The sequence below is a fragment of the Emydura macquarii genome, unplaced genomic scaffold (genome assembly GCF_026122565.2).
Source record: "Emydura macquarii macquarii isolate MOO-44397 ecotype Brisbane River unplaced genomic scaffold, CSIRO-AGI_Emac_v2 contig_2422, whole genome shotgun sequence".
Classification (NCBI taxonomy): Eukaryota; Metazoa; Chordata; order Testudines; family Chelidae; genus Emydura; species Emydura macquarii.
This window is the reverse complement of record NW_027132559.1, coordinates 25,184,458-25,208,497: the sequence shown is the minus strand read 5'-3', so window position 1 is coordinate 25,208,497 and position 24,040 is coordinate 25,184,458. Positions and strand designations below refer to the sequence as shown.

Sequence of the window (24,040 nt, the reverse complement as noted above, 5' to 3'; positions counted from 1 at the left end):
TCCTGCTGGGGCGGTACGGCAATTTAGCCACGCGCCACTTCCAGTGCCAGGCTTTGGCTGAAAGCCACCGCACAGCTCTTTGCAGGCTGTTCAACATGCGCTGAAGTGCCAACTGCTTGAAGTTCCATCAGTGCCACAGCCCTGACAACAGAACATGCTACTGAGAAATTGTGGGTGAATGAATTAACAAGACTTGAACAGATATTGAGCAGCACCAGTCAGAAAAAGAGAAATTGATGACGGAAACCCCCTTCCACTCCCTGCTCCTAGCACTCTTCCCCAAGTAACATCTCCAGTAGCAGAGCACCTCCTGCAGGTTGCATAGTAATGGCATTCATTAGCTCCAGAGAGGAGGACTTTGAAATAGCTGTGGCCACAGGTGTTGTGCTGCTCTGCCACCTTCTCCTCCATGTAAGGAAAGTCTGACTGTGGTCTCACCTGACAAAGGGCATGGCCTTGCTTTGCCAGGTGAGACTGCAGTCAGACTTGGAAAGGCAATGAAGTAGCAACTGAGAATCACCAAGAAAAGCAAGTGCAAGCCCAGATGCTCTCAAGCACCATCACTGTACCTCTCCAGTAGCCTTCCTCCTAGCACTATGGCAGGCTCTGTTCCCCTGCTATCAGCGGTGTTGACTGCATTTTTCTGATTCCCTCCAGCAGGGCTGAGTAACAGCATTAAGAGAAGGTGGGTTCCCACAGTGTGATGAGCTAGTGTTTTTTTGAGGGTAGACATACAGCATCGGTCTGAGATGGACACCTTCTCCTTGGAGCCTATGTATGCCTTCTTTGGCAAATCCACTGTGATCACCTGAGCAATGGCTCAATGGAAAAGTGCCTTTGAGGCTTAGTACAGGAATTTTCAGTCCCATTTTCTAACATGTTGTTACAAAATTCTTCCTTCCACAGCAAGGAATGGGACATCTTATTTACTAGGAAAGTGAAATATCCCTGGCTCACGCAGTAAGACAAAAGAACAATTATTTTTAGCTACCCAACTGAGAGGCACTGGTCAGAGCTGGTGGAGATGTACAGCACTTGGAAGATAAAAATAATAAATGATATTCAGCACAAGTAATGACTTACTTTTTTAAGGTGCTGCAGTACTTAATCGTCATAATCCCCTTTCAGATCAGTAAGTTTAGAAAAGTGCACAGTACGCCCCGTAAGTGTTAAGTGGGACAAGTGAGCAGTAGTTGCCCTTACATGAAGGACCTGACCTAACATCCTTCATGAGAAGAGAGACGGTCCACACGCAGAGCCATTAACTAGCCAAAGACTTGCCTGTGTCTTCCCTATAGTAGTTCATCTTTCAACATACCACTGAGATGGTTTCTGCTACCAAAAAAAAACAAATAAGCAAAAATGATGCATTTTACTAGCTGCAACATTTCTTTAAGGATGGACTTGACCCCAGTGCAGTCAGGCATTTTCCCACCCCTCTGCCAAATATCCTTGCATTGGCATCATATATATTGGTTAACTGTGATGATATAATCACATGCACATGGCCTGCTCACTTTTTTCGCTTTAACATTTTGTAAGAAGCAATGCTAACCACTGAAAGTGCCTTTCTTCCAGAAGGAGAACCTTATATTACATTGGAACAATCTCCTCTCCAATTAAAATGATTAGGAATCCCATACACAAGAACCTTGCAGAAATCAGCTGCCAGATTTATTAAACTACCTGAAAACAAAACAAAACAAAACAAAAAAAAAGTGAAATAAAACCAGAATTTTAAATAAGCCTTTTAGGTACATTTTCAAAAGGGTTAATCAGTTCAATGAAAGCCTTTCTTCTTTTGCTGGGAGATCATGTAATGTTGGGCTGATTGCTTGTTTTGTTCAGTGAGTCACTACCGTACACAGTATATATATATATATATATTTCTCTTTAAATATTACACATTTGATGCAATGTTCTTTTTTTTTACCCATCCCCTCCCACCAATACTCTGCTCCAGACAGGAAGTGCTCCACAATGAATTCAAGGAATCAAAACTGATCAAAGGACTTTTTATCAACTTATGTTTCACTTGGATCTTATTTCAATGGAAGCCACAATTTTCAAAGTTCTGACTTTTCCCCTTCTTGGTGAAACTGCAGCAGCTTTAGTGTTACTGTTTTGATTATGAGTTGATCATTGAAATTTTAAGTGCCACTGAGACCTATAAATTATTGACAGAACAAGATGGCATTTTAAGGCATATATACACCCATAAATATGTTGCCCTGTGGATTTAGGTGAATTAGATGCATGCCCAGTGTTCTTCTGCACCTTTGGTCTCTAGTGGTCACTGCTTTTTAGTTTTAAATGAATTCCATGAGAAATCATTTATAGTTTACGGTTTCTTGATTGACATTGAGTGGAAAATTAAGCCACCACCAAGAAGTGTCTTTGAAATCACATCCATTATGATTAAAATTATTGTTTTTTTATGGTTATGGGTTCATCTTTCCTATCTCCATTAGATTTGTTAAAGAATTGGAAAATGAGGCACTCCTGTGAAGTAATTGCTTTTTAAATCTCACTGGGCTGTTCAAATCCCACCTTTTACCCCCTTCAAACTAGGAAATGTTACATTTCAGAAAAGGTGCTCATAAATATTTAAAACTTTTTTTCTTTCTTTTTCCCTTGTAGAATAATGTGTCTTGCTTTTTCAAGATTACCCCTTTCAAAAATAAAATGATTTAAAACAAAACAAACCTCGAAACTTTAAATTTTCTTCCAAACAAAGCTGATCACATTTACATTTAGTGTCCAAAACAAGTTGGTTGATAACATCAGTGCCAGCACTACAACCTCATACAGCGACTTCATTGTGTTCTTTGACAGTTCGCATAAGTCTCCATTCCACCGAAAGTTACAAAAGGTTCCGCAGAGCTTCCCTTAGCAAGCTGAAGCTTACTATTCATTTGTCGATGCGCATAAAAGCTGCTTATAGCACAGCTATGGTGTAAGCTATTTTCTAAGCAATAAATGGTTCAAGTCATCTATTTTGTCCTGAAATGCTATCTGTAGTTACAGCATTGCTTATAAATGGTCATAGTAAATTCAGCATCAAAGAGAATATTACAGAAAAAGACAGCAGCAGAAGCATTAGCATTATCTAGTATTTATATATGTTATCAACATAACACAGCAGTAAAAGGTTTAAATGCATATTAATGGGTACCGTGTCTAAAAATTACTAAAGTACCTATTTAGTGTATTGGATATTTTTCTCAAGGAGTGCTTGCTGTGTCTAAACAGCATAATTAGATATGTCACTTAGTACAGTTAATTCCTATTGATTAAATAACTTATTTATGTTACAAAGGAAATGGAAGGAAACAAAATGTTTTTTTCCCCGATCATGATCCTGCATTTAATGCTGACATGATAATGAGAAAAGCCCACCTATATATAATTACTACTCTCAACTGGACTTTGAACGATTGAAAACATAGGATGGGCTCTATTTGCATAGCAAGGTGGCACCAGATCAACATGCTATGCTACAAGTCTGTAACTTTCAGTTTGAAGTCAGGAATTGTGCTCCTTGGACACCGTAACAGTGCATGTTCTGCCTAACGTCCCTGTAAATGGGCATTTTCTGTAAGGCAGAAAAACCAAAAATGTAACATGCAAACAGAGGGGAACAGAATGACAAAAAGATGTTCAAACATGTAAAGGAAAGGTGCAGAGTCTGTCATTCCTAGCGTCTACCTCAAATCCTGCAATCTCTGCTTTGATCCTCTTTATAATTGCAGAAAGACAATTAGGAATGACCAGTGACAAATGCCCAAGGCATGTTACTCTGATAATAATATCCAAACAGTTAATTTACATAATAAGAATTAACTGTACTATGGATACCCAGAGAAAATGTACAATATCTTATGCCGATATGAAACAAAACAGACAAGATAGCTTCATTGTACTTAAAACCTGTATGGTCCCTTCCCAAACTTAAGTAAAAAGTAAACCCACCCTTTTCCTCCTGTTGCACAGAATAAACGTTTAGATTCCAACCCTCCCCTTTCAAATAAAGTGCGCTGTCCATGGCAGACCATCGGAGTAATGCAACAGGAAAAGCCCCTTTTAGTGTACTATTTAAAAAACAAACTGAAGTGGATTCTGCTTTCCTCTGGATCTTGTGACAGAGGAGAAGCCCAGGGGAGATGCCCCCTTTTCTGTCATTGTTATTAATACACATAGCCTTCGTTATAGGGGTGGGTGTTACAGCAGCTGCCCTCCTGCATGTAGACCATGCTCTCGTCAAAGTGGGACAGAGGCACAGTATCCTCCTCGTTGATGCGCCGCTCTATGTCTGTCTTCAGCAAGGGGCGCTGGTTGTCTGGAAAGGCCATGGAAAAGAGCGCTTCGGGATCACAAACAAACTTGTAGACATATCTCTCTCCAGCGACCTGAACACCAGGGTAAAAAAGAGGAAAGAAAAGGAATAGTGTGAGTTTTAGCACTTTGGAGAACATGGAGTTACAGAGTTCTGAGGAATCTGTTTTCACTAGACAATGAAATAACGTGCCCTGGGAGTTCTCGGGCACCAACATTAGGAGTGAAATCCTGCTCCCACTGCAGTCAGTGGGAGTTGTGCAAAAGCAGACTACATAAAACACTTTGTGTTTCAGGGCAGAGCACAACCCTGGTTTCCTGTGGGGGAGGAAGAGGACGAATTCGAAGATTCTATTTCGATCACTTTCTGGACTTAAACAATGGCCAACAATGTTGTTCTTAAAGTAAACAGCTTTTTACCACAGTTGTAAGATAAAACTGGAAAGTTATGCACCGTTTTGTATCAACTAAAACATAGATACTGCATGATAGGACATAACTGAATTTGGCTTGATACAAGTCAATTCATATTCAAGTTACTTCAAATATACATAATTGGTAGTGTCTTGAGTTACAGCATACAAACAAGGATGCCTTCTTGTGCTAAGCAGCAGCTCCTGCAGAGGCTAGGACATTTGGATTTGTTGTGAACAACTGTTGGACAGTGAACAACAGTGAAGGACTGTTGGCCTAAGACACTTTACTCTTCCAAAAGGAGTTGGGGGTCTCTGACTTCAATCTGCACAGCAATCAAATATGGGCAAAACTGCGCTAGATTTAACATTTTACTTGAAAAGTATGCTTATCTCAATCCCTATCAAATTTACAATGCACTATTAAAACAATTCCTTTAGAACTTAAAATATATATTTCCCTTTAAAAATGTAATGCTGCTTTCTCTTCCCCTCTGCCTTCAACTGGCATGTCATTATAGTAGGCACTACAGTTAAAGTTGCAAAAATGTTCTAATTTTAACTCCCAGTTTTCAAACACACCTAACTTTCTGAAACATTTACTTTTTAGGCTGAAATCAATTTCTTCAGCCATATTGATGTGTGAATTCAATTTCTTCAGCCATATTGAGTTCAGCAAGAGAGTGTGTGCTGCAGGATGAAGCTGAAGTTTGCATTTTGAAAGTGGACAGGCATGTAGTCCTCATTAAGGACTACAGTCTTTGCTTGGTTTGGAACAAATGGTTTTAATTTAACAGAGATGCATACTGAGCATGCAAAACAGAACACTGCCTTAAGTCTGCAAGTACCCACTATAACTTAAGGCTTATCTTCACTGGCTTTTTACCACAAGTTAGTTGATTAGCTGGAGTGATCCCTAGCGTAAATTACAAAGATTTTTACCCTGGAACAAACAAGCATCCAGACTAGCTTTTACAAACTTGTTAAGTGCTGTGCTAAAAGCATATAGGTATACCCTGAAAAGTATATAGGTATACCCTGAAAAGTACAATGCACATGTGTGCAGTCAAGTAAGTGGCTAGCTAGCTGGTTGCCAGAAGGGCTTGTAAACTGTGCTAAGTGGACCAATAGTAGCCAAGGAAGAAACTAAACATGCTCTACTGGCCGGGCCATTAAGGTGCACAGTGTAATCTAGGACTATAAAAGTTCTGCTGGGAAAGCAAGCTTGTAAATTGCTTGAGCCAACTGCTTTTTCTCTTCTTCCCCTGAAACATAAAATGGAAAAACCTAGAAAAGTAAATGCTAAAAGCTAGCACAAATTAATGGCTAATAGCTCAAAGGGTCAGGAGTCTGGAAATTCCAAAAGGGACGTTTGTTCAATTATGTTATCTTATGCGCAACATGGCTAAGTAAAGTGTCCTATTCATCTTTGCTTGTAAAATATGAGAGTTAACATGTTAGTCGTGGTTATTAATGGATTCTGTAAAACATACAGGATGTGCAATGCAAATGGGTTATACACTGTTGCTGGAGCTTATGGGCCCACTCTTGGGAAACAGGTGCTGAGCACCTCCTGTGAGATGCTGAATTGAATTAATTGGAAATTTGACACTTCACAAGAGGCACTTATGGCCAAATAGTTGAAGGTATTTAGGCACCTAAATATACAGAGAGGCACCTAGCAGGATTTTTAAAGATGCCTATGCACAATCCTCAGTAATTTAGGCACCAAACTTCCATTGGAATCAATGGGAGTTAGGTGCTAAACACATTTGAGGATCTAGGCCCAAGGCCCTACCCTTACATTTAGGCACCTAAACGCTTTTAAAAATCTGTCCCTTAGTACTTCGCAGAATCAGCTTCTCTGCCTTTGAAACTTCCCAACTTTGGAGAGCTTGATCTCCCAAGCTTAATACTGCAGTAACACAAGTGTTGTACTGGATAGTTATAAAAGCACACTCAGATCACTGGATTGCACTGTGCCAATTCCAGGTTCAAACTTGTTAGCCATGTGGATACACAAAGGTAATGTGAATAATAGATAAGGAAGCAAGTAATGCAAGGAGATAATTAGGATCTTCGGTAACATCAAGGAACAAAAGAGGTAACTCCTATTGGCTTCTGAGTTGAATGCACACAACAAAAAAATCAAGTCCACAGGAACAAAATGGGAGTGGTTTGTCATTAGGACCATATTACTGCATACAAGTTATTTTAAATATTAAGTGTTTGCCAGTATGGTTTTTATACTATGTTCCAGAATCCATTAAAAATCACTATCACTGTGATACCGAATCAATAATATTGTAACTATCGAGAGCTCTTCTATTTTGCAGTTACCAAAGTATCTATTTTGCTGGACAGGTAATTTAGATATGCAAAGCAGTGTCCACAGTGGATTCTGTAGTTTGACTCTCTCAGGTCCCACAAGGCATCTCTTCAACTATTTTTGCATGCTAATCTTTGACCTTTTATTATGATCAGCTCAGTGTGAATGATCAAAAACCATATATATACACCCAGTGATACACTAACATGGAGTAATAATTATATGTATACACACACACTAGATACAGATCTGTAGTATGTAAAATACATAACCTCAACATACGTCTAAATGAGTGAAAAACCTGCTTAAGCAATGCAATTACCAGTGTTCCTTCTTCTAGCATGACTTATGGATTAACGTGCAACATTCCAGTGAAATTTAATGCTGCATTAGCTGCTCACCTTTTGCATGATTCCCTTCTCATAATAATAGCGAAGTGAACGGCTAAGTTTATCATAGTTCATAGCTGGTCTATTTTTCTGAATCCCCCAGCGACGTGCCACCTGCCACAGAAATGGATTAGCAGTGAACTGTTAAAGGCATTTAACAAGCAGACCTTAGCATCAGATATTTTTTTAATAAAGAAAACACCATTGCAGGTGGGAGGCATAAAATAAAGGAGAAAAGGTTGGTCGATCTGAATTTCCTGTGTCCGAGCATGATATTTAGACCATGCATGCAGTCTTTCTACTTGTAATGTGACAACAGGCCTCTTTATTTGTCAATATGGTGATTTAATTAAAAAAATAAAAATGAAAAGAATTAAAGATAAGCACATTTAAAGAATGGGTAGACTGAGCACCCCAAAAGCAAGGCGAAAACTCTTCTTTCATGCTACTTTGTAGATGAGCTTTCTGCTTTGGTTTTTCTGTATCATTTTTTTGTGCTAGAGCACTGTATAGCCTACAGAATCTTCCCACTTCAGTTCAGGAAGTCATACAGATTGCAGTTGTAACAGCTGCAGCGCTGAGGCTATTAGAAGATGCAAGATAAAATAAAACCATCCTTCCCCTAATATATGCTACTATAGGTGAAGAAGGCACAGAAACTAAAAATCCCTATTCTGCTACTAGAGCTGGCTGGATAACCAGCTTGGCGAAAAAGAGAGACTAGGACTGGATATCAAACATAGGACAGCACAGAACACACTCTAGAAACTTGCCTGTTTATTTTCCTTTTTAAAATGAATTACAGACAACTCACGGAAAACTATGAAAGCTATTTTATGGAGTGATATGCCTGCTGCTATCATCTTTATTTTCGGGCTGTCCTTATGTGTCTTATTTTATTACCAGATGTACTTTTTGTTACTCATTCTTCACCTGATGTCATAATTCACTGATTGTGACATCACAATTAATATGCTGGAATGTTACTCCATGTGACGCATAAGCAGCAGGAGCTGGTGAATATTAAAGGAAGGCTAATTCCTGTTTCAAATAGCAGTATGTCAAAGCACACTATGGAACTTTTAGTGTGCAGTAACACGGTCCAGGAGGCCATTTAGTGCATGGCAGGCTAGTGTGCTGTAGAGTCACACCTGGTTTGCCACACAGCAAGATGCAATGTAGACCTGCCCTACATTAGCAGTCGCTCCTGCACCCTCACTGTGTACGTTAAACCAGTTTAAGTTTAAACTCTCAATTTCCATCATGTAATTTAGACCCCCTGCCCACTTACACATCACCTGTAAATTTGGCACACCAAATCTGAAGGTAGAGAAATTCAAGTCTAAATTTGTTTAACTCACATGTAAAAAAATCAAAGTAGAGTAGTGTAGTGAGAAAAGCAATTAACAGAACATTTAATGTAGTCTATACCAGAGGTTCCCAATCTGTGGCCCATGGGCCAGAAGTGCCCTGGGGGGGTCTTTCAAAGTGGCCCGCCGCTCCCCTCCTGCTGACTGCAGAAGGGAGCTGCTGCCTAAGGACCCAGGCGGAGTGCGTTGCGCGGAGCTACAAGACCGGTGCAGGCTCCTTGCTGCAGCCAAAGGGACGAGAGATCAGCGCTCCCCTCCCCCTGGCTGTCACAGGGAGCACAGCAAAGTGTTTCACCTGGATCCATAGGCACTGGGGTCCCTGCTGGAGCCAGAGGGAGGGGAGCACTGATCTCCCATCCCCTGGGCTGCAGAAGGGAGCCACTACCTAGAGTCCCAGGTGGAGCGCAAAGAGCTACAGGACGCGTGTGGTTTTCCTGCTGCAGCCAGGGGGATGGGAGATCCTCCTCTCTGAACTCCTTCCGTCTGGCTGCAGTGGGGGAAGGGGGCAGGGGAGGGATGCTGGCGGAGACTGGTGGGCCTTCAGGGTTTTAAAAATGGTATCTGTGGCCCTCGAGCCAAAAAGGTCGGGAACACTGGTCTATGCCTTCTTTAACATACACATTTTACGGCTTCTTGACATGCAAGTTAAAACAACCTGTACTCCTTCACACTCGCTCAAACCAATGGCTGTGTCATTCTCAGGTGGGCTGAGTTAGTGTAAGGGATCTGTAACTGGGTAACAGACCCTGGAACCCTTCAAATGGAGGCAGGGCTCCCTAGCTGAATCATCCTAATCTCTGGTGTTTGAACACTGTAGGAAAGTGCAATATAATTTCTGCTTAGTAAGACTAGGAGGTGGAGCTAATTATCTGCAGCCAGGACAAAAGAGGGAATTACAGTCTGGGACAGAGAGGACCTATGGAGAAAACACTGGAAACGGCCTAGCTAATGTGAAATAATTAGCATGAGCTTGGTTTGCTGGTCGTCATTTGAGTTACTAGTAAAGCCAAAGCCATGGAATGGAATTTGTGTATATGCTGTTCATGGAAGCATGAAAACTACACCTGTGTACACGGTCTTCCAGTACTGCCCACCTCTGAACTTGGGTCATTACCCTGTGTATAGCTATAGGCCAGCAACATTAACATTAAACAGCTCGAGAGGATATATGCAAGGGATTATGGGCCTCCTGGATGGATGGCAGGGGAAAGCCCAACTGGAAGTGAAATATATATGGAGTCTGAACTCTTCTATAAATCCCCGACTGCCTAAATGGCGAAGCCCTAGGATCTGCAATAGCTGGTGGGTTTGTGGAAAGATACGGGAAGGAGGCAGATGGAGCAACACAGAAGCCTTAACAGCAACCTGTGAGTAGTCAATATCCTGGTTTTGTAGCCAAGGATGTCTGCAAAGCTTTTATAGGCCAGCTTGTATTTTTACAGAGACGTTTTTCAAGGAGACTCCCTGGTCTTGAAAGGTTTTGGCCACACCCTGTAAACCAACTAACAAACTCAGATGAAAATACATTTCATGGGCCTGTTACGACATCCACTGAAATCAAAGGGAGTCTTTCCATTGACTTCAGTGGGTTTTGGATCAGGCCTCATAAGCATGCAATTGATGTTTATCTAATTTTCTTAGCACCAATGCAGACACATAGTGTGCTATAGGGCTTGAAAACTGGCCTGCAAAATTTCAGTATCAAATCAACTGAAACAGGGGGAAAAAAAAGGGGGGGGGGGGAGGAAATGCAAAAACAACTTGTGTGCTTCTTAGCTGCAGCTGGGCGTGAGTCCTAAAACAGAAAGTTCATTCTAATCCCAGCCTCCACATACCTCATCCCCATCTGCAGTATTCAACCAATCACATCACTTTTTGATTGCACTGACCAACATACCAGCATAAGTATTTTACTGACCTCGCACAACCAGGGCGGGGAAGATGAAGGATGGTTCATACTCCAGCTAGTGAAAAGGAAGTTTCCTTATAAAACAGCCTATTTATTATTCCTGTTGCTTTTGTTCCACAAGTGATTTAAGCCTCCATTCAGCAAACATTTGTGCATGTGAGTAACGTTATGTCCCTGACAATTCCTGGTTTCAATGGAACTATGCATATGCAGAAGCACTTGCAGGATTGAAGCCTGAGCTGGTGCACATGGGTGGGGATTTTCAAAGGAGACTAAAGGAGCTAGGTATCTGACTCCTATTGAAATTCAGTGTAAGTTTGGTACTTTAAGTTTAAGCTTCTTTAAACATTCTAGACGTAGACTTTGGATCTCTCATTCTAAGGCCCAAACTCTTTCAAAATTACCATAGCATTCTTCAGTTTGAAGATAGAGGGTTAATAACCTTGCATTTTATACATACTTGGGGGGGCACATTTTCAAAAGAGCTCAGCACCCAGTAACTCCCATTATTTTCCATGTAACTCATCCGAAAATCTGGTCTTCAATTCTGAGTGCAGAGTATTTTGAAATATGACACTTAAGCTTCCATTTGTTTTAGTGATGGTCTGTGCATGATTAATGATTGAATCAAGATGCTTAAAATAATGTGTATCTATTCTAAACCGACTGGCATGTACAGTCTATATTCCCTTTAAAACACTACTTATGTAAAGTTTTAAAAGGAAAGGAATGCATCCCTCCAGAAAAGGAATACAATTAATTTGTAAGATGCATAATCTATTTCGAAACACGTTGTCCTTCAAACAGTGAACTTCCACACCCACCTCTTCTGGCTCAATCAGTTTGAATTCCATGCCTCGGCCAGTCCAAGCAATGAAGTGAGAGTTTGATGGGTCATCAAGAAGAGCTACCAAAAACTGCCAGAGCTGAAGTGAGCCCCGCCGCTGATATGTGGGTCCCTCACGGTACATCCCTGGCTCCTGTTTGATGTCACCTACATACACACACACACACACACAAAATAATGCCAAATATTCATCAGTGATCAGTTTGTTAGATGAAATGCCAAACCAACCAGTCCAATTCATAAAACTTTATGAAAAAAATCCTTATCACCTTACAAGCCTGCAAATACTGCCTTCCCTTCCTCTTGCTGATTATATATAATATACTCATACAGGTAATTTACTAGCAAATTAAGACAAAAATGTAGAGTACCTAAATTCAGTCACGCTTCATGTCAGTTGTTCATGTCTCTGTTGTTTTTCATCTAACTTTGATATATGCAAATCTTCCTTGCAAATAACATTTTGCAATACCCTATATCTGAAAGAGCATGAACTGTTTTTGTAAACAATTCTGATGTCTGAAGAATTTCATTTGTATACAATACTCTGCACAACCCCCATTTTGAAAATGTAATGTATGCTTCATATAGCTGCAAAACCCCATTGACTAAAACGTCTTTTGCATGCAAATATTTCTAAGGGAAATTTGACAGCGTATTTGACTTGGACTTAAACAGCATGGGCTTTATGTATAGGTATGCAAATCCTGCAGATATGTGAGTTCCTCTGTGGCATATTGGACCTGCATACAAGATGGTTCATCTTTAGCACACTTTATATTAACTCATACCTACATAATATGTTAGCATTTCCCCTTGAAGAACAGTAAGTTATTTTTGCTTAAATTTCAGATCCAGAGAAAGCTATCAAATAAATGCTAACTGGTCTGCATAAATTGCTAATGAGAAACTGTTATATATATACTGTGTGTTTGCTTGTTTTTAAATCGTATTCCTATTGAACAGCTCAGGAAAACAAAACTAGCTCAAAAGTCTGGAGATAGAACTGGGGTTTCTTTTCTGTTAATGATGACAGCAATCCTATGGTAAAACTCTATTCCGCACTTCACCACCAGAGCAGTCAACAAGCAGCCTGACCAGGCTAGTGCTGTATGCAGTGTTGTTGTAGCCATGTCGGTCCCAGAATATTAGAAGACAAGATGGGGAAGTAATATCTTTTATTGAATCAACTTCTATTGGTGAGAGAGACAAGCTTTCTCATCATAGAAGGCAATCAGGATTCTATGATTCTAAGCTTTCAAGCTACACACAGCTCTTCTTCAGATCTGGAAAAGTTACTATGAGTGTCACAGCTAAATACAAGATTGAACAGATAGTTTAGCATAAGTAGTTAGCCCATATTCTAAGGGATCATTCAAGACCCTGGATTTATGGTTTATTACAATTTGTAACCCTCTAATCCCTCTTTTTGTTCTATGACTACAGGGGATTAATGGGCCACTGCACCTTGAATAGTCCCTTAGAACAGTAGTTCTCAACTAGGGGTATGCACACCCCTGTGGGTATGCAGAGCTCTTCCAGGGGGTACATCAACTCATCTAGATATTTGCCTCGTTTTACAACAGGCTACGTAGAAAGCACTAGCAAAGTCAGTACAAACTAAAATTTCATAAAGACAATGACTCATTTATATTGCTTACTGAAATGTAAGTACAATATTTGTGTTCCAATTGATTTATTTTATAATTATGCGATAAATATGAGAAAAAGTAAGCAATTTTTTAAATAATAGTGTGCTGTGACACTTCTGCATTTTGATTTCTGATTTTGTAAGCAAGTAGTTTTTAAGTGAGGTGAAACATGGGGGTTTACAAGACAAATCAGACTCTTAAAAGTTGGGTACAATAGTCTGAAAAGATTGAGAGCCACTGCCTTAGCATATGGGCTAACTACTTCTGCCAAACTATCTGTTTGATCTTGTATTTAGTTGTTACACTCTTAATAATTTCCCCAGATCTGAAGAAGAGTTCTATGTAACACAGAAGCTCGTTTCTCTCACCAACAGAAGTTGGTCCAATAAAAGATATTGCCTCATAACCTTATCTGGCTAGTGATGGAAGTCAGGATTTTACATGAACCAAAAGCATAGGGATAGCTTCACTGCCATTATAGAAGGGCTCAATGTAGTAAAAAAATAACAGTATTATAAATAGAAGACAACCTTTTATAATCAGGAAAGAAAACTAAGCTATAGCTGTCAAAAACAAATCAACCTATGACTCTTTGATTTATGTAAGATTTAAGTCCCAGTTCTGCAACCAATTATTTTTCAAGGACAAGATTTTTCTTCTAAGTATAGCTGAGTAATGTGTAAACAGCAAGTGCCGTATTACTGAGGAACAGAGTCTTGGCTAACGTAAGCTGGCAGAGACTGACTGATTTCAACAGAAAGAGCAGAGAATCTAGCCCCAAAACTTTAGGTACACTGCTGGATGCATCCCACTTTTACCCTCCTTGCCACATGCAATGAAAAATCTATACCTTTTCTAGAAAGATGGATGTTTGTGCTCCTTTCTCTGCACCCACCACATTAAAAGTATATACAAACACATACAGACTCTTATTACACGAGACTGGTCTATTGAAGAGCACTGTACTATCTTGCTAACCACTTGCAGCAGCTTTAAGTCAGATGTTTCCCTTGTAAGTTAATACATATTTCCAAAGATTTAGTTTTCGAATTAATTTGGTCCACCTTTCTATTCTTATTTTTTAAAAATAAAATTCAAAGCTGTTCAGGAATGAAATGGATGGGTATTGCTCCTATAGATAATTTTAACTTTCTGAAGTAGAATCATAGATTATTGGGGTTGGAAGGGACCTCAGGAGGTCATCTAGTGAAACCCCTGCTCAAAGCAGGACCAACCCCAATTAAATCATCCCAGCCAAGGCTTTGTCAAGCCGGGCCTTAAAAACCTCTAAGGATTCCAGCACCTCCCTAGGTAACCCATTCCAGTGCATCACCACGCTCCTAGTGAAAATGTTCTTCCTAATATCCAACCTAGACCTAGACCTACTGCAACCTGAGTAAAGAAACACAGGGCCCAATCCTGCACCCAGTGATGTAAATAGGAATTTGTCACAAGTGCCAATGAAAATAGGACCTGGCACATAATGTTTTTTGTTTCTAAATAAAGATCTGAGCTGATGTGCTAAATAAAAAACACAATTAGCATACATTCTATCACCCATAGTAAAAGGTTGACTTTCAGGGAAACCATTCCTTCTGCAAAAGTGTCAACCCCATGACAATATAGTGTTGGATTTACCAATCATCAGAGCTTAGGTCTAATAACATTCAGAATCCTCCATTTGTTTCTTGCTATTCCACATCAACTCTGATATGCAAGTGACACCTCAGTTTCAAGAGTATGTAACTCTCCAGGTTGATTTTAATTTAAGCCCTCCCATTCATGAACAGATGCAACCGGCGTGTTAGACATGCAAAGGTCTGATAACATGCACAAATGGGTCCTAGGGAAAAATCTGAGCTCTCCAAACTCCATTATGTGATGTTCAGAGAACTTTTCTCTGTCAACTTATCAGAAGGACATCCACTTACTCCTGTTAAAAAAGCAAGCTGTTCAGTCTGCAAATCACTTACCCAAATTTGCAGACTATCACAATCACTGTGGCATAGCGTACTGGGCCTAATTATGCCTTTGGTTACAATGGTATAGAACTGTAGTAAATCTGAGTTGCACCAGGAAATCCACATACTGAGACGACTTTGGACTATTTTGTCTGATATAACCCCATTACTCATCTCTGGACAATGTTTGTTATAATGGCCACTGATATGAAAAGGTCATTCTTTTGGTATGAACCCCTTTCAATAATTACCAAGTAGTACAATGTTTAATACAGACATCTCTCTAGACAAAAAAAGAAAAAAAAAAACAACACATCAAACCCCGAATTGCTCTGTTGCACTTGTGTTCAATAATTCAACTCTTCATGGACAATGAGACACAACAGGCTGCATTAGTCATCAGCAAATTCAGAGGAGCTGCTTTCTGTTCTGCTTTGTTAATTACAGGATCAGCTTTCAATAAATCTCTAATAACAAGCTGTATGTGATCATCAGTGCAATGGAAATCCTCCTCTTACTTCTCAGCACAGACAGAACTGTGCTCCTCTAACGCTATCGCTGGATACAGAAACTCTCACTAGCAAAAATAGACTGACATCCTATTGAAAAAAGAGACTTTGGTTTCAAGAGGCAAAGGTCAGCTTTGGTTGGGTGCACTGCAAATTGTGTGTTAAGGAATCTTAAATTGGAATGTTACTGACCTTTTTGATCAACATCTCCCTTTCCAACTCCCCACACCAGAAAAAAGAAAAGAAAAGAAAAGAAATATGGAATACACACCATCGAACTTCTCCGGAACAACACAAGTGTCATCATAAAACTGTCTAGGTCCCTTTTCATACATACAACCTGTAAGTGAAAGAGAAAAGTTTATTTGCTAGATTTATGAGTAAAGAAGGGAGAAAACTCTTGCATACTGTCTTAACATACGTGATAAAGCAGAAGATTGGGAAGGAAAATATCTGTTTCTTACTGATAATTTTCCTCTAGTCCTGGAGTATTTTTATTAAACATATAAAATGCCTTTACTGTGTATTAACAAACTTCATTATGACAAAGGTCCCAATGCTGCACCTACAGAAGTCAGAGATCTGCCACTTTTAAATGGGTGTAGGATCAGGCCAAAAGAGAACCCGAAATAATTTTTAAAACACCACTCCAAACTTTAACATGTCAGCTAACTTTCTTAACAGGTAATGGAGCTTGTCAAATAGACTGGGAAAGAAGCATTTTACCCGGATAGGATCGGGGAGAAAATTGATGAGACATGCCTCTTCAATAGCTATTGGCACTGGAAGCATATGGAGCAAGTCCACATTTGAGCTGCTTGTACCCTTTCTAACCTGTGGTACTAGTAGAGGTTGCAATGGTTTTGCACATCAAAAACACATGGGTAGAGCAGAGGGAGTAGAGGATGGAGTTTTCCAAGCAGCATAATAATTCATCATGTATCTCCAGATTTACCCAGTAAAGAATCCCAAAAGTTTCTCTTGTACAAAAGGGACATAAAATGGAAAACTTAACTTCTGTTCTGTTTGGGTGAGCCAGGAAGCCTTCTTGCCTCATGTAAATGGAATGGCAGCTAGGCACTTCTGAAAGGAGAAGAAGACAACGCTAGTCAAAAGACTGCCTGGAATTGAAAGTGTGCAGGTTATCAATGAGACAGGCTGCAGACAGAAGGGTAACAAAAGGGGACATAAGTCACAGCGAGAGGGAACCTGTCAACACATTGTTAGCATTTCAGAGCAGCATGCACAAGACATGGCAAAAAAGAAAGTCATAATGTGTGGAACATTGATCTGTCTAACACAGGCACTTGAACTCAAATTTTTATCATAATTAACCTTGTTAAAGGTCAGCTCTCATGACAATCACACTTCAGTGTGATTACAGACAAAAATACACACGTCAGAATTAATTTTTTAAACCCCGCACTTATGCCGCAAGGTCTTTTGGTAACCAAACTGACATAACAATGATTTTAAAATCAATAGCTTGCCAATCAGAGCAGAGACTAATAAACCACAAAATATGGCATAATTACCACAGGGAATGCCAGGCTGTCTTGAGCAGGGTACTGCTTTTTAGCCTGGGTTCAAAGATCTGAAAGTTTAAAGGCATTTTCTCTAACTGTTAAGACACTTTAAAACACATTTAAGGAATTCAGTTGTATTGACTATCATTTTTCAGAGCATTGTGCACTTTCAAGGCAATACAAATGCATACAGAGTTTATCAGTTCTACTGTCTATGTTGCCAGTGTTTCATTAAGCATGGAAGAAGAATGAGAAAATCAAACAGTACTAATTAAAATGGCATGCTCTATGGGGACATCCATCTTTGTATTTTCCCTACACCTAGCTCTATCCCTAAATAATTACACCCCATGCAAACAAATCCAGACCACAACTGGTTGTTCTTCTAGACATGCCTATTGAATACCAAAAGTCTTGCTTAAGAGAGTCTACTTGATCTTGTGATAAACTCCTACCCTAGTCCATGCAATCTGTTACCACCAACACATGACTGTGGAAGAGATGCAAACAGAGGTCAGGAGAGATGCACACTATTCTGCTAATATTGTCTACAATATATTTTTGGAATGCAATTTTAAATTTCACTGTTCACTGAATGGTGATGGGTATCAAGAGCTTTGCAAGATAAGAAAATGAGATTTTACACTGAATTTCCAAAGCATGTGCAGCACAGGATAGTAATAAGAGTTTCCTAACTGTCTGAAAACCCCTTTCCCACTTTATTACTTATTTTCCCTATCAAGCAGTCAGTACTTGTTTCCTTGGGCTCTAGTATTTGAAGCATCTTCAACTATTCAGAGTAACTGCAGGAATCAGTGATTCAGTGTTCAGACTGGTCAAGTGTAATTTTGTACACCAGAAGTCAAACCTGTAAGCAGTAGTTCACAAGCAAAGAATCACTCGGGTTATCAAACAGATTATTATTATATAAGAGAGTGGAAAAAGAATCTGTGTGAAAGAACGAACCTTGAGAATTGAAACAGATGTTATTTTCTATTTTAGGTAAAAATTCACTAATATTGGCGGCAAAACCTATTTGCAACTCATGATGGTGCTCGCTCTTGCAAAACAATATAACGGACGGCACAAAGGAGCAATGTATGTACCTGTCAACATAGCTGTGTTTTTAAGCCAACCTTGGTAATATCTATTGTGTGCCAAAGTCAATTATAATTAACATCTGGAGACTTTTTAAAACAAGTCTTGTTTGTACCAACATTGTTTAAATGCAACCTAACCATAAGACTAAATACTTCATAGAGGACTTTAAAATATAGCAGAGAAGAGTCTATTCCTCATAAAGTAACTGAAGTCTTGTTATTCTAAAGTGCTATCAGTTAATTTATGACTATCAGAGTGGGTCAGACTCTAATTAAATTGTAGAAACATTTCCAAAGTGATTATTCAATCAAATGACTAACATGGTTAATTAGGAGCCATAAACATTGCTCTGAAGTTCATCAAAGTAATGACTTGCCCAGAAAAATTACTGCTAATTAAATTGCCTGCTGCTTTCATTTCTAGCTTATCTAATAAAAGTCCAACCAATGAAATTTAACATTACAGTTTTAAATTGTAGTAAATGCTTGACTAAGACCCAGAAGTATTTTAACTAGCTAAGCGGAGTTACTTCAAAAGCAAACATTTTAGAGCAGAAATTGCAGAGCAATTGTGTATTTTCTTCTTCTTAAACTATGGTCTCAAGAAGATAAAGGCAACAGAGCTAAGGCATGGAGCTAATTTCAGGGCACAATGCAAGTAGTTAAGGTGAACTGGTTGTCTCACCTTCAGATCTTTTAGCAGCTTATGGTATTTAAATAAATATGCCTGGGTTTTGGATATGCAGCACATATATTTTGCATTCTTAGCTCATATTATAAAGTTATATCACCTTAAGAAGGGCAAAGTCCAGTAAAAAAGTAAGGATGCATAAGTACTGCTATTAATCTGGAACATTCTAAGGTCATGCTGGTCTCGCCTTACCCTAAGATATATAGAGTAGTCATCTTAAAATTGTGAAACTGGCCTTATTTAATATTGTTCTGACACCATTCCTCCCCTTTTCCCCCCCACTAAAGCGTTAATTTAAAATATATAATCCAGAGACTGCAGCAATGCCTGCTCTTCTGGGAATGCCAAATTAGAACTGGTGTAGATATGCTGCTGTACCTTCATCAAGAAGTACAAAGTAACAGCCCAATCTTCCTCCCACTGAAATCAGGGAAATCAGCTACTAACTTCTGGGGGAACAAGGCCAAGCCCTAACTGAGCAGCTCATGTTGGATTCTGGATTCTACCCTGAAACAGGGCATAAAATAGAGCCTCCTTGTTTAGCACAACTCTCATATTAATACACTGCAACCTGAGGGACTGTCTCAACACAATGGAAGTAAGGGATTGAGCTCTCTTGAAGGCCACTTCTCAGACTGTGACTCTGAGTGCGATGAGGCGAGCAAGGGCTACTTGCCCAATACACCCTGTTGTGAAGAAGCAGGCAGAGTGGGAAGAATCCTAGCTGCACCCTCTCCCACAGAGTAGTTGGCCTGGGACACAGAGGAAAGTAAGGTTCACTATGAGAAGGGATGAAGTAACTTCTTCCTCCCCCAGAGCAAGGGGGATACAGAGGAGGAACTGGGAGCTTGACTCACAATTCATTCTCTGGTCCCCTCCTGGCACAGTGCAGCTCCACAGCATCCCTTACTCAGGGCAGGCTGCAAAACTGCAATCTAGTCCTGAATGACGTTAGTCCCTTATGACGGAATAAATGGATTTCCGGAACAAAGCGATGGTTTTATTAGAAACCTGAGGTTCTAGCTTTCCTGGAAGAAACACTCTGCCACGGTACTCCACTGCTCTAAAAGAGGCAGCTCTACTGGTTCAGACCAGTTTACAACCTGAACAGATAAGGGCCTGGTGATAAGGACAACACAGAAGGGAGCAAATCCTATAAAAACACAAAGCAAGGAAGCACAGATGTGATTCTGTCCCCACTGGACATTGAGCCTGCAAACAAGTCACGCGTTTTGATCAATATACCCCATCCACAGACAAAACATGTTTTCTTCCTTAAAGGCAGAAAATAAAGTGATACTATTGGCACTGGGATCATGCTCTTGCCTTCCTGTTTGCTTTCCTAATTCTTCTCTCACTTACCCTCTGGGACTGGGAGGACACTATTATAAGAATGGGAGCTAATCGCTAGAATTTCAAGGGGTTTGGCTAGAGAAACATTCAATCATTTAACTTGATCTGACAGCATCTCCTTCTGAAATATCCTTTTGGTCCTCAAAATAAATATAAATCCCTCAGCCCCTCAAAACAAGGGCTACGATGTAGGTTAAATCACAGGCTTCTATGACAGTGATTCAAGACACAAAATCTGTAGCTGTGTTTGTTTTCATAAGCAGGCACACACATTCTGTCCCTCTGCTCTGCCTGCCATTCTTATAAGTGGGGAGGACAGAAAACATTCATGATAATCCTGTTCACCTAAATTCTGATATATGGAAAGACAACTGGCTTTTCTTTTCTAGGCTCGAGAGACAATTTAAGTCTTTTAAGAAACTGTTATAGTTAAGACAGGTTACATTTTAGAATCCCCTACCTCAATGGTGTTAAAATAGTAATTTATATGTATATATTGCATTTATCATCTATAATGAACCAAGAGCACTTAAAATTTAAATTAATATACCGCTTATGCATGAGGATCATTTAATCCACCACTGAAATGCAGCCAGCTCCAGGATGGAAAGTAACATCTGTTTAATACAGCAACTCAACCCAACAGTTTAGAGTGTGAAGCAAAGAAGAATACAGTAATCAGCTGAAACCACAAGAGGAATTTTTAGGTAGGCAGAATGCAATTGCTCCAACTGCAATACAGCTAGATCACCTCTTACTTTCTGGGATCTTCACATACCACAAGAGTTTAGGGCTTTGGTGTTACATCTCATCAGACGGCCAGCACTTGCAGAGTGCTGTTTAAGGAGCAAATTCTGCAAACAGAGATACACATGTGTACCCCAACCCTGCTGCCCAGCAGTAAAGGTCCTTGCACATAAATCTGTTTGCGGGATCAGTCTCTAACATCATACTGTGGGATTTGGTAAAGCCTTGACTTGGGGGAAATACCATTTTCTGAAGCAGTGAGATGTTCTTTGGAGGTCTCATATCCAAGTACCTAAAAGCCCAACCCTGTTGGCCACAAGATCACAGTCTGATTTGGTGATAGCTCTTTCGAGAGAAGGAATAAATTCTCAGTAATGAGGATTCTTGTATGTTTCAATATCTATAGCACTCACTAGGTCTGTGCATTCATTTTTTGTAGGAAACATCAACCTAACACTTCTCCGTACTCAAGTAAAGAGTTTCTCATAAGAATCTTTTAAATGCCATTTACGGGACTGAATTAATGCAAGAACTGGTCTTCTTACTGTCAGTTCATCCAGTTCCATGATGGCTGGAAACACCATGAGACCGTATCTGCTCTAGTTCTAGTCATTGGGCTAGATGTAGGAATCAGTGGGTGAAATCGATGTCCTGAGATATACAGGGGGGATCATAATAGATTATCATACTGGTCCTTTCTAGCCTTGAAACCTATCAAATATAAGATCTTGTGTTAAATCACATGAAACCAGTTTATGCGAAAATGCATGTGAATATAAAGATCAATAAATATAGATACAAATATTAGAATCCATATACAATCCTACTAGTCACAAAACCAAGTTGGTGAACCAAACTTTAGCCCAGTTGTCCTTAAGAAAATTCATGTCCCCTTTAAGGCTGGTATTATCAATACAGAATTCTACAAAAAGGGTAAAATACTGTCGCCATCAAAGTAAATATGTGTTTTGCCATTCATTTAAATGGGGCCAGGATTCAGCTCAAAATGCAGACATGTTGAAATGCCTGATGTTCTCTCTCAAATGGGCATTTAAAACTACGTACATGGCTTTAATCTGACAATTCTAATACAGCATTTCAATCCAATATTGTTTGGCTTGGGCAAAAATATTGCACAAAAGAACAAAGTAATTTTGTTAAATGAGAGCCTCTGCATCTCTAGTAGCATTGTTATATATCAAATAAATAATGTATTTGCACCACCAAAAGAAAAATCTAATTTCACAATGTATGGTGACTCGCCATTAAAATATTATTTATAATGCAACTTATTTTTTTGGAAAATGAAAACACACCAAGTGGAAAACATGAATTTTCCATTCTTCATTAGAAGGGGGGTAATGGCAGAATAAGTTCTCTGGGGCAGGCACTGTATTTTTGTTCTGTGTTTGAACAGTGCCTAGCACAATGGGATCCTGGTCCATGACTAGGTCTCTTAAACTGCTACAATAATGCAAATAATTAATAATTATCCTTTTGAAAAAATTCCAAAGTGGGGAAACAAAGAGGCCACAAGGATAATGTTTGATTTGATGCTCATAAATAAATTCTTCATCACCCCACCCCTATGCCAGGTCTGCACATTGTCTGTCCAGGATCTCACTTATATCCTGATCCTGCAAATGCTTACACACAACCCCATAACATTCAATGGGACTAGTCTCATGCATAAAGCTAAGGACACAGGCAAATGCTTGCAGGTTTGCCACCATAGTGCTATGAATGAGAGGAGGGGTAGCAAGATGTAAATCTGCATGTGAAGCTCATAGGATCCTGTCTGAGAAAGTCTAAAAGAAAGGCTCATTTCACCTTCATTTTCCAAGGCTCTAATTTTGAGTTATTTATTATTTCAACCTGCATCCAGTATTACAGAAACACTATTATGACACACACACACAAATCTTCCTAAAGTAACTATGGCAAGATAAATTCCTACCTATCACACCTGACAAAAACCTACCAGCTAGAATCAGATTTGGTCCAAGCAGTTTACACCTAAGCAAAAACAGTTAAAAAAAAAAAACCCAACAACCTTTAAGCAAACAACTCCTTTCCCTTCTGAAATGCATGGACTTTGGTTTCTATAGTGAAATGGGACTTCACTATGACAACATCATGACATCTGGTCTCTGAAAATACATTCTAAGACAACAGTCTGCCTGGGCATTGTGTAACCTTTTATACACCAGAACAAAAAACGAAAGCTCCCATATTAAAATCGGAATTTAAATTCCACACAAATGTGGTCCTTTGAGGCTACTTTAAAATCAGATATTCATTTTCATCACTTTCAATAACTTTAAAATTTGTTGTGAATTTAAGCATAACTTTCCCTTTAAATTCAACAAAAAAAAAAGCTAAAAGGATTTTCTCTCTTCTTCCTTTTCTTTGGTGAGCTTACTGCAAAAAATGTCTGTGTTGCTTTTTCTCCCCCGCCTCATTCCCTGCCTGTAAAATCTAAGTTGGACAAACACTGCATGGCTGAAGTGACATATTTGAATGGAATTCAGACCAACCAGTTCCTGTTTATGTTTCTGATTTGAGAATGTAGCCTTCTCATTCACTATACATTAGAAACACACTGAGGCCATAAATGGTGTCAAGTTACATGCAAGCAGGGCCAATGAGCATTAATCATTACTGCAAGTCAACTGGCAAAAACAGCAGCTGATGGAACACTACACCCTTTAGTTCTGTATAAATGGACATTACAGGGTTTTTTTTTTTTCCCCCCTTCAGCATCCATTTTATGAATGAAACTTCAGGCTGTACAGAGTCCATTCATATAAAAGCTGCACTCACAGGGTTCAGCCCCTAGGGATCAATCGGTCTTGGGTAAAGCTGATGTGATTGGTTTAAGACAGGCTTCGTCTTCCATTACTGATTTA

General features: G+C 39.5%; 1 protein-coding gene across 3 annotated transcripts in view; it reads right to left on the bottom strand.

The window, feature by feature from the left end:
- Positions 1-1,648: 1,648 nt before the first annotated feature.
- Positions 1,649-24,040, bottom strand: part of ETV1 (ETS variant transcription factor 1) — a 74,235-nt gene continuing 51,843 nt past the window's right edge. For all 3 annotated transcript variants that reach the window (XM_067562121.1, XM_067562120.1, XM_067562122.1), the window contains 5 exons: positions 16,731-16,797; positions 15,986-16,056; positions 11,570-11,739; positions 7,479-7,580; positions 1,649-4,409 (listed from right to left, as the gene is read on the bottom strand). In XM_067562121.1, coding sequence (XP_067418222.1) covers positions 4,188-4,409; positions 7,479-7,580; positions 11,570-11,739; positions 15,986-16,056; positions 16,731-16,797 — 632 coding nt within the window. In that variant the 3' untranslated portion in view covers positions 1,649-4,187. The remainder of the gene's footprint in view (positions 4,410-7,478; positions 7,581-11,569; positions 11,740-15,985; positions 16,057-16,730; positions 16,798-24,040) is intronic.